The 12,156-nt window shown below is 36.3% G+C and overlaps 1 protein-coding gene across 1 annotated transcript in view; it reads right to left on the reverse strand.

The window, feature by feature from the left end:
* LOC129940208 (exostosin-1) overlaps positions 1–12,156 on the reverse strand; it is a 494,844-nt gene that overhangs the window by 121,187 nt on the left and 361,501 nt on the right. Inside the window, exons 3-4 of the mRNA XM_056048470.1 lie at positions 3,845–3,919; positions 3,587–3,713 (exon numbers count right to left, since the gene is read on the reverse strand). Of these exons, the coding sequence (XP_055904445.1) occupies positions 3,587–3,713; positions 3,845–3,919 (202 nt within the window). The remainder of the gene's footprint in view (positions 1–3,586; positions 3,714–3,844; positions 3,920–12,156) is intronic.

Below are 12,156 nucleotides of genomic sequence, written 5' to 3' on the forward strand. Positions count from 1 at the left end.
AAAAAATAGTTTTATTGCTTTGAAAAATATTATTTTTCAATAAATAATCGTTTTGAAGGACTAAATGTTACGTTTTAGTTGCTAAGCACGAAATTCAGGGTTTTCCCATAAGAGGTTTTATTATAATATGAATACAAAAATATTTACTTTTTTTACAAAACAATTGCCGTTTCATTAAATTTTTCATGACATTACTCTTAAAAACAATTATTACGAAATTTGACTAGGGTCCTCAGGCTCCTGGACAAAATGATATCAACGAGAAATAGGTTTTCTTTGGGATATACCACTCATGGATAGTGCCATAGGGGGACGGTTACGCTTTTGCGACAATTGACAGCATTGAGTTTTCGAAACATTAAATTGTACACGGTTTTTGATTCCCCATTGAACAATGCTTTCAAGATCAGAATTTAATGAGCTTATCATACGCTGCCGAGTTTATCATACGGTAGTCCGTACCCGAAGAACAACGATGAGAATCTAAAAACGAATTTGAAAAGCTGAGGGTATTGTCATCCGCGAAAAAATTTAGTGAGTTAGAAGTTTCAGAAAAAGATCATCTATAAAACTAAGGAAGAGTATCGGAGAAAAAACGGAGCCCTGGGGCGCATCAGCGTTTATTTTGTGAATATTAGATTTGAATCTATCTACTTGAATTGAACAGTCCGAAAGGAAATTTCTAACCCAACGAAGAAGGGAATCTTCAATACCAAATGCACGCATTTTCGATAAGAGAGTATGGTGCCAAACTCTAGGAAATGCCTTTGATATATCAAGTGCAATAATCTTACCAGTGGACCTATTGCAACGAAAGCAATACTGCCGGTCATTAAGAAGCTTCCGTTCTTCAAGATATTTCTTAAGCTGATAATTAATCAGCGTTTCCATGATGTTGGAAAGAAAGGACCAGAGTGCTATTGGACAATAGTTAGAGGGAGTGGAGGATTCGCCTTTTTTAGGGAAAGGCAGGACAAATGCTATTTTCTATCCACTCGGAACGAGACCTTTAGAGTACGAAAAGCTTACGCAGTGGTTTTGCCAGCGTTGAAGAACACCTCTTCAGAACAATAGGGGGAATACTACTCGGGCCAGCGGATTTGTGTATGTGAAGGTCTTTCAGTACTTTTGCAACTGCACGAGTTCGAAAGAAGAATAGTCCCATAGAATCGTTTATGCTCTCAAGAACAGGAGAACTCATGACACTCTCCGGTAGCGTCGAATTAACAGCAAACTGTGTTGCATCAAATTGGCTTTATCAACCGAGCTTACATAGGAAGTGTCATTGGAAACGAGCGTCAGAACCGACGAAGACGTAGTGTTTCGCACATTTTTCTACAACTTACCAGAAATTTTTTCTACCATTGGGATATTGTAGTATTTTTTGCCGGAATTTTTGGTCATGCAATAATTTAATGCGCCGTATATGTCCGTTACATGTCTTTCTAGCTTGTTTGAACTTATTTCGGTTTTCCTCAATTGGGTTGGCTTTGTAATTCCGGAACCTGACAACGACCGTGCGGAAAATGGGTTACAATTCAGTGGATAGAGTCGGACAGCGCAATCACACTGTACCGCTCCTGTACATCAACAAAGATTCAACATTCTGCGGCCGAATGACAAATAGTCCAACCCTTTAATTTGTCATGGTTTTCAAGAACGGAAAACGCAATCTAAAACGTGGCCGGATTCTAGGTCTCAATGTCGTACCCTTCAGATATACTCCCTTTCTCATTTTTTGGGTTCCTTACTGTCTTTTGTTTTTAAAGTAATTAAACAAACCAGAATCAGAGCTTGAAGTCTTGTAAGTAAATTAAATTCCCATATCCTTACCACATGCATGGAAAAGGACACAAAAAGCTAAAAAAAAACATTTCTCCATCTCTCTCTTAAAGCCCCATTCCCATTTAGATGATTCAATTAATGTGAATATACACAGTGTTTTGTGTTTAGAGAATTTAAATTAATCTTTTTATACGACTGTATCCTTTTAATTGCTTCACTATACTCACCCAAAATGGTGCAATACAATTTCTCCATTCACACTAATATAATGCTCCAGTGTGAAGGCGCAAGCTATGCAAATAAGTAGGTAACTATCACTTCGTCGTACACGATACCTATGCCTAACCTTTACATTCCAAATATGTCTGCAACATGCAACAAAAACACAAGAAGACGAATAGAAGAAGAACAAGAATGAAAAAAAGGTCCTTTGAATCTTGCAATGCAAATTGCAGACATTCCACACTTGAAACCATCTCTAATGAGTAACTTATACCCCTACCTTGCAATCTTATTTACCCTGGCTTTCGCACTACAACCGCTGCCCGCCCACTTTCCGTCCTACGTGTCTATCTTGCAACTAAAGGACGACGAAAAAGGTGTAAGGTTTAATTCACAGGAAGCAAGTTAATTACTTATTTTTCTTATACATTACATGTCTATATCTTTGTGTGTATATTTCTGCTTCCAAAAACCGAATCCTGCACTTAAATACCTTCACCTTAGTTAGGTATAGGTTTATGTGAGCAGCTGAAGTAATGCATCTTTCAATGCTGCGCTGGGTATAGAGTCCTGATTTTTCTTTCTTTTTTTCTTTCACTGCGAAGTAATCTTCTTCCATCTGCATATTTACCTTCGAATTAAATTCATGAAACTGTGGTGTTTTCACATCCAGGATTCGTAGGATGGCATTCATTGAATAAAACCAAGAAGCCTTTTCATAACGTGTCTAGCGCTCTAGAGTCTATATTACAAAGATGTTTACAAATACACCGATATACACCCCTATAACTCTAAGGGATCTATTCAAAAACTTATAGCTATTGGAGTATAAGAGAAAATGAAGAGTAGCCCAAGAAAAGAACGTTCCTAAGAAAAACATTGTGTAAAAAGTCCTTATTTTTCTTTGCTAACTGCTTTACTTGAAACACAAAAATAGCAAAAATTGTTGCAAGGCGAATAAAGAAAAAAAGAATTGAAAATAGAAAAAAGAAAAGAATAGAAAAAAAAACTGTGTAATTAAAATTAGAAATGCGCAAGGCAACGTCAAGAACAAGAATAAATTGGAATGAATATACACCGGGTCTTATAGCCATAGCCACTATTGTTCGTTCAACTTGAATTCCCCATAGGAAAGAGGATCCAATATAGCCTTCTATAAAATATATCCAATTATACGAGCATAGGTATGTCCAAAGGAGCCTTAAGAAATTTCAATTTGTTCGTTTCGCTGTTGAATTGGGCATTGGGAGGATCCTTCGTCCTTATACCATTCTGCTTTTCTATGTCTCTCTCTCTCTTGGTAGGTTTAAGAATGTCTAAATGGGCTTGTCCTATAGCTTCGCGCTAGTCAAAAGGATAACGAACATCGAAGACCAAATTAATTTGTCATTTGAACACTTTGCACACAACGCACGCAAAGGGACATAGACACCAAATGAAGACGACTTTATACACTCTCTATAAGCTTTCTAGGTCATACCAAAAAAAAGCAAAAGCAGTCTCGATAATCCTCTTCAAGTTTAAAATTGAATAAGACAAACTATGCATCTACTTCTACATCAGTCTACATCACACTTACCTGCAACAAGAGCCGCTCGTCCGCCCAGATAGCAGCCTGCTTCCAATCGATTTTCGACTCAAATGGCAGCACCCATGCATTCGACAATAGCACCGGAATACAACCCGCTTGAAGAGCTTCCAAAAACCTTTTTTTTTTTTTTTTGTGTAAAGAAAAGAATAAAAAGAAAAAAAGGAAATAAACGAGGTTAGGAAGAACTTAATTTCTCAAATTCTCGAGGATAACAGAATCAAATTCCTCGGCGCATTCATTGCATACCTAAACGATCCCAATCGCCTTCCACGTGGAACTAAGCAGAATGTGGAGTTCTGAAGTAGCGTTTCATAGTCATACCTGCAACGAAAAATGAAAACAAACATTTAGAAAAAAAATAATTAAAAAATTAAACTTTTCAATTGAAAACTTTATCCTAAAGTCGTCGCTCGTCGGCTTCGTCGTCGACGTCCGCGTTGTTCTTCTAAACCCAAACCCAACCCCAAACCCAAAACCCATCCCAAATCTCATCCCATTTCTCGGTACATCTCCAGACTAAGGTATTATAAGAGGTACATATAAACTTTTCATTGCGTTCTATTAACAACAGGACGGAGGGCAATATTCAGGACAGGATTCGGGATTTTCATTTAATTTTTCTTTTCTTTTTATTTTTATTTACGGGAGTCTTATAACAAAAGGCAGGAATGAATAATCGCAAATATGTCGGTGGCAATGATGGTGGGATAAAAGTAGAAATAAAAAGAAGATGAAAAAGCTGAAAAAAGGTATGAAGAGCTCTTTAAGTGAAATGAGATCGAATACGAAATGGAAACTTTTTCTTGTACCCTATTTTTAAAATTTTTCTGTTTAAGCTCATTCTGCGTGAGCTTGTTCTTTCAATCTTCGAGTTGTACATAGATTTCACTTTAAAGCGTATACATATTTATTTTCTTGGTAATATTAGTTGATATCAAATACGAGGGTCTTATAGTGGATTCATGAGACTGAGGATTATGGGTGGAAGGAAATTTATCGAAAAATTTTTACTCTGAATCCCAAGAAAGCTTCAACGCTAAATCATACAAATTAAAGAAGCTGGAATGCGATCCGCACTGATAATTTTCTAGTGGTTCTTTTTAACCAGGTAATTTTTTGAAAGAATTGACACATACATAATTAACCCATAGAAGTATTGATTAGTAGCACTTGTCGAGAAGGTTGAGTTCCTGTCAATAAAACTACACTTTTACGATGGGTTTTGATGGTTTGAATAAAAATCCGACTCCAAAATTAATCAAACGGGTGGTTAAATTTTAAGGGTCGATGTTGAATGTGAACCACACCTAAAGGTCAAGTTTTTTTTCTGCATTTCATTTGACAGTTCTCAAGTTCAGACTAACGCAATGTTAACCAGGGAAAGACGTGTTAAAGCTTTTGGCGTGTTATGGGCTGTCAAATCAAAATGCCAAAAGTGCGTACAACCCGAAAAATCGTGCAAAAATTTGAGCAAATCGGGTCTGTAGGAGATGTAAAAACACTGTACAGCGTTAACTGTATAAAATATTGCTGCTGTTTGCGATAGTGTTGCTGAAGAGCTGTCCACCTGAACTCGGAGTCGTGTCCATTTTTCACGCTCGTCGTTGGTGAACATTTTCGCGACTTGCATTTACCCTACAAGTTGATGTCTCAAGAACTAAGGCCTCTTGACTATTTCAAGCGTTATCAATGGTCAGAATGGTGGCAAGAAATGGCAACAATGGATCATCAGTTTTCGGAGAACATTATCACCTCAGTCGATTCGTCAAAAAGCTGAATTATTGCCACATTTGGTCGATTGATAACCCAATAATTGATTGTCGAAAAACCAATGAACCCACAAAGAGTGACTGTTTGGCGCAGGTTATAGGCTGGTGGCATCATCGGGCCGTATTGTTTTATTTAAATGAGGTCGGTCAGGTGGTTACTGTGACTTAAAAGTTAGTTTTCACCAAATTAAATGATATGGATTTGGGCGATACGTGGTTTCAACAGTACTATGCAAAACTCGCCACACAACTAAAGAAACAATGGCTCTTTTGCGTGACAAATTCAATGGCCGTGTTATCGCAAGTGGTGGCGATGTCAATTGGCCGCCAAGATCATGTGATTTGACACCGATGGCTTTTTTTCTTTGAGGTTATTTGGAAAAAAGGTATACATCGATCAACCAGCAATACCTAGGCTAGGATGAGATAATTTGGCACATTTATGGCATAGAACCTCAATTCTGCCTCAGCATCATCTAACATTTCGACCAACGATTGGAGGTGCGTCGCTGTAGTCACGACGGCCATTTGGCATTAAATTTTTATACATACATAATTGAACTATAACAATATTATCATAATAAAAAGAATTGACAATAATTTCTTGAACTATATGTGTTTTAATCAAAATCAAAAACGGCCCTCAAAATTTAACCACTCTTTATTATATCAGGTTTTTGAGATATTATTTTTTTCAAATTCGAAACAACTCACATATCAGGTTTTGTGAGGCTATTTAAATTCAATAAAGTTCGGGATAGTTTTTCAAATGTAAAATCCCTTTCTCCAATATTCAGTTGAAAACTATTTCCTGAAATTTTCAAAAAATCTTTATAAGTTAATAGATTTCACCTGCCTCGACAGAAACGCTTTAATATTTTCGCTAAACAATTTTTTAAAGAAAAAAAACCGTTTGGAAGACATGTATGCTTTCCTAGCGAATATGTCTAAACAAGGCCACAATACCAACTTAAAATCAGATATTTTATATTCAAAACGTTTGCTACACAACTGCGAAAGAATTAAATTCAAGATTTCTTAGAAAAATCAAGCACCTTGAGTGCTTTGCTCTTTGGCCCGGCACCCATCAAAGGTATATGTTAAACTGATGTGTTATCTCCATAAGAGAACTGTTATAGAGTTTGTAGAGACAGAGTCAAAGGATTAGATGGCAAACTGGCTGTCCTAGAAAATCCGATTATCAGGTGTTGACATTACGTTCTCTTAAAGCTAGGAAAAGACTTATATATATTATAGTTCCACCTGGAACACATTCAAAAATTAACGATTCTGGGCAAGTCGTCTAAATTTGTCAATAAAAAAAAATTGGTCGGCATGGCTTTATAACGCCTATAGGAAGAACTGTTATTCTTAATTAAATCATCTGTCGAAAATCGGAATGATTCTTTTCATTCAATGTGGTATTAAAGTATCCATAGATTGTTTTTTATTGTTTTTTTAAAGGATGCAAACATTTTTCTAAAGGAGAAATATCAAAGAAAGATATCAAAATTTTACATTTGAAATAACAGGACCGATTGTAAATTGCTGAAGTTTACAATCTTGTTAACAATCGGTAGTAAAGGCTTAGTAAAGTAATTTTCAAAGTTGTGATGAAATTTTTGAACGAAACATTTAACTTCACTACAAAATTCACGCTAACTTCCTTACAGACATTTTATATTCAACTTCACTACAAATTTCACGCTAACTGCCTTACAGACATTTTATATATTTTTTTAAGGTTTTAAACGATTCGACAAATGTGAAACTTTGTTTGATGGAAGGTCAAGCTTTAAAAAATACTTTCTCATTCGAATTTTTGGACATTGCTGAAACACAGCTTATTACTTTCTTGTGGATGGAATATGGTGACCAATAAAGACAAAGGTGTTTGAACTCAATTCTTTTGCACGAAATTAATTTAAACAAAAGCATTTTTTTAAAAGATCTAATAAGAGTATGAACTTTTTATAATGACATTGAACCTGTTGCTTCTTTTCCAACATTTATGTAAAAATCTTCCAGGCCAGCTTTTGTTCTTTTAAAATGTTTTACTACTTTTCTTAAATTAAACTTAGGGACTTATTAGATAATTTTTTTATTGCTCAAATGCAAAGTGAAGAAACTATCCTTCAGACAAGTTTAGAAGTATGCATTTAAAAAATCGGTATACTTTTTATTTCAAAACTGCAAATATCAACTTTTTTTTTTTTAATATTATTTTTTCAATACATTCAAATGTCCTTCGAAGTAGTGCATTTTTTAATTTTAATTTTTCAAGAACTTGTTGATAACGAAAATCCTCCAAGACGTCAGATCATAGTTCCAAGGCAACCAATTGACAATGCCAAGACGGCTGATAATACGACATTTAAAGTTTGATTTTCAAAAGATCGGTTATTAGATGGGCTGTGTAGAATTGCAACGCCTACAGCTGACCGAATTTAAGTGAAACTATGGAGTGGTTTTGGATTCCACAAAATTGACAAAAAAGCGAGTCTTTTAAGCCTCAGATGGAGGAATTTTCTATCACCGAAATAAAAATGCTAATCCTTAAAAGAAATATTTTCCACCTTAAATTTTTTTCCAATTCTGCTGTTTAAAGGCTCTAATTGCTTTAAGGGCTTAATTACATATTTCATTAGACAATACAAGCAAATTGCAGGAGGTTTGTTTGCAGAATTATTTTCTCGCTATTGCGTGAAATATTAAGCTATTGCGATCAATATTGTCTGATGTTCTTGAATTAAGTGTCACACCCTTGGCTAGAGGAGCGTTATTCTTGTTTGTGCACAAAGTACGAGGAGCATGACTGTTTCCCACTAACATACCAACCTTGCTAACATCTGGCACAAAAATTGAGTGCTTTATTCTAAGAGTAAAGCAACTAATTCCGTTTTGAGAACGTAGGATGCTAACTTTCTCTCAGCGAAAAAATATCCGTGTACTTTATACAAAAATTGAAAGTTGTGTGCTTTTGAGCAAAATATAAAGTTATTATTAGGAGGTTTTTTGTATGAAATTTTATACGCACAGTTTAAGGCAGCTGCTTGCCGAATTTACAATTGAATATTTAGAATGAAACAACAACAACTTGTGTGTGCTACCACCAAGTTTATAGGCTGGAGTTATAGCTATTTCACGGGGACCAACCCAATCATCAGACTCCTTTAGTGGTGCTTAATCGCTTTATGTTCAATTTAATTTTTGAAGAACTTTTGCCCGAGCTGGGCTTGAACAAGCGATCTAGCGTGTGAGGAGCTAGTGCACTACGCACTACGCCACCGCACCCACATGAAAGTTGTAAGCCAATTACAGGTTTTTTCGTTCTATCGAACTATACTGAACCGATTAGCATTTTTCTAAGCACACACAAGTAATTGTTGTTGTTTTTAAAGTTTAAAGTTATTATTATTTTTGAAAAATGTTACCACGAACTGATAAGTTAGCAATTTTTCTAATGGTATTTTTTTTTGGTTCACGAAAGAACTGTCATTTTAAAAGTAATATTATCTGTCAAAAAGCTAAATGAATAGTTTCATTTAATGTGATATTAAGAAGTTCATAAATGTGTTCTATTGTTTTCTAAACTGACTGAAAACATTTTTATAAAGTCTCTTCTGCACATCTTGATACCAAAATTTTCGATTTGATAAATAACGCTTAAGTTAACAATGGAGTTCTGATAATTTCTCCATTATTAGCACAAATATCAGGTTGGTGGTGTAAGGTTAAAAAGAGTAATTTTTCAAGTTGTGATAAAATTCACGCTAGAGGCTGGATAGATAAAATGACAAACTTCATTGGATACTTTTTTATTCGAGTTTTTGACAATTTCTGAAACATAGCCATTGCAAAAACTGATATTTCCTTATATATAAAATTTGATAACCAACAAGGAAAATGTTTGTCGCATTAAATTATTTGACGTTAGGCAAACTAGTCACAGAGACTTATTGAACTTAAGACGCTAAATATCAAAACAAATATTAATCTTTCTGCCTTTTTGTCTAAAGATTTAATTAATACAATGTTTAGCAGGTGTTTTAGACTCAAATTTTTAGTATTAAAAGAAAAAAGGACTAGAGCTACTCATGAGCTCTATAAGCAGAAGAGGCAAGAGGAACGCCGACTTCTCAGAAGGAAAAAGAGAGAGCATGAGAAGCGTGCGGTCGGAGATATTGAGAGGTTCAAAAGAAGGAATGAAGTTCGAAAGTTTTTTGAGCAGGTGAAACGGAATTCACAAGTCCTAACCTAGAACCGAAGACTGCAAGGACGACAGTGGAAACATCATAGTGGAACCCCAGTCAATGGAAGGACCACTTCTGAAGACTGTATAACGGAGACGACGAACCGAATTCTGCTGTCAGACAGGATGGTCCATTCAACATAGACGACGAAAGCCAACAATCCCGTCCTCCTGACTTAGACGAAGTAAAACTTGCCATGTATAATCTGAAGTCTACAAAGCCGCTGAAGCAGATGGCTTGAATGCCGAGCTCTTTAAAGCAGTTCGATATAAGTTGGTTAGGAGCATGCACCAACTTATCTGTAAGATATGGTTGGAAGAAAGCATGCCTCATGAATGGAACCCCAGTATTGGTCTCCGATTCTGAAAAAAGGAGACTTTCTAAACTGCACCAACTATAGAGACATCAGTCTACTTAACATCGCCTCTAAAATCTTCTCTGCCGTAATATGTGAACGTCTAAAGCCTATTGTTAACAACCTGTTAGGTCCATATCAATTTGGTTTTAGACCAGGAGAGTCCACAGTCGATTAAATATTCACATTACGGCAGATCCTGGAGAAAACAGAATAACATCAAATTGACTACCACAATCTTTTCATAGATTTCAAGGCCGCATATGACAGCATCTAGAAAGACGAGCACTGTAGAGCGATGTCTAGTTTTGGCATCCCTGCCAAACTCGTCCGTTTGTGCAGGATGGTCATGGAGAATTCACGACACTCTATAAAGGTTGGAAACAACTTAACAGAACCTTTCGATATCAAAAAAGGCTTTACACAAGGTGATGTGCTGTCATGCAAATTTTAACATCGTGCTTGAAAGAATAGTGCAGAGCTCTCATGTCAACACCAGAGGCACTATCTTTCAAAAGTCTGTCCAATTACTAGCATATGCTGATGACATTGACATAATTGGAAGAACTCAGCGTGATATCAATGAGGTTTTCGTAAAGAAAGGACTTACAACACCGACGTCTCGGTCTAAACGTCATTATCGACAGTCGTAACTTTGGGGTAGCCAAGGACTTCGTCTACCTAGGCTCCGCTAAAAACGCAGAAAACAACACCAGCGCTGAGATCAAACGAAGAATAACTCTTGTTTACCGCTGTTTTCGTGGGCTTAGAAAGCAATAGAGTAGCAAAGCCCTCTCTCGAGCGACCAAAGTGTCACTACATACAGCACGTCCTGCTATACGATATGTCAAAAGCGGATTAAAGCCCCTTGGGTTGTTTCGAGAGAAAAGTTCATCGTGTGATCTACGGTATGCATCAAAGGGGAGTGGAGGAGAAGATGGAACGATGAGCTGTACAGGCTGTACAGCGACGTAGACTAAGCCAGAAGGGTAAAAGTCCAAGGACTAAGATGGGTGGGTCACGTAGAGCTCACGGAAACCATGCTCCGGCCTGGAAAGTCTTCAAATCCACACTCACAGGACAGCGCAGCTAATATAGGAGGACCGCGAATTAGGTGCCACGCACAAGTAGAAAGTAAACACACCCAACGTAGAACGCGAAACTGGAGACATCTAGCCAGGGATCAAGCTAGATGGAGAAGTTTATTGGGTAAGGCCCTAGTTCACACAGGACTGTAGCGCAACTTTAAGTAAATAAGTAAGTATTTGCTTAAAAGATTTAGTATGTCAATTTCAGTTTCAGTTTCAAATGGTGCACTAAGGCGTATACGCACTTTTTTAAAATTTTGAATCTTTTTATACATTTTATTCTCTTCTCACAATTTAATTTCAACTTATTAGAAATGCTAGTTCAGATGTATTAATTATGTCCCTTGCAAAGATACAAATGCATAGTAAAGGAACAAGTTTTTAGACAAGTTTAAAATGTTTTTAAAAAATTGGTGTTTTTACTATTTCAAAACTACAGAGATTTGTACAAGTCAATTATACAAATATCTTCAGTTGCTTTGAAGAAAAAAGTGCCTTTAATATAAAATGGACTTTGAATCTTAAATAAGTTGTGTTACTTTTTTCAAACCATATTCTATTGTTCATAAGTTAATTAAAATAATGTGAGACATGACGACACTGTCACGTAATTCAATTTAGAAAAATATCCGCTTACTAAGCAAATACGTGCGACGCTTTTACTAACTTAAATGCTAGCATTTACTTTGTTGTTGTTGGCATTTTCCTTTCACCTACATGAACACATGTATGAGCATATACATACATATGTAATTCGCTTTCTTTTTTGTGTATTTTCCCAGTGCGAAAATTTAAAATGAGCAAACTACAAGAGCACCCGGTCTACTCATACCCCATCCCACCTCGATTCACTGAATCCACCCTCACTTTTTTTCCACCACCCAATTCATGCCCGATCTACCCTCTGTTCATCTAACATGGATGACGGTGAAACTTTAAGAGTTTAGTTGTGTGGAAAATTGCATTCAGGAGCTCCTGGATTTGTTGTATTTTTATTTTGTTTTGTTTTCCAGGAGACGACGACTACGATGATGATGGTGACGACGAGGGTGGCAAAAGTAGCAACAAGGGGGTTCAGTGAGGAGGGTTGAAG

The sequence above is a fragment of the Eupeodes corollae genome, chromosome 1 (genome assembly GCF_945859685.1).
Source record: "Eupeodes corollae chromosome 1, idEupCoro1.1, whole genome shotgun sequence".
In the NCBI taxonomy this organism is placed as follows: domain Eukaryota; kingdom Metazoa; phylum Arthropoda; class Insecta; order Diptera; family Syrphidae; genus Eupeodes; species Eupeodes corollae.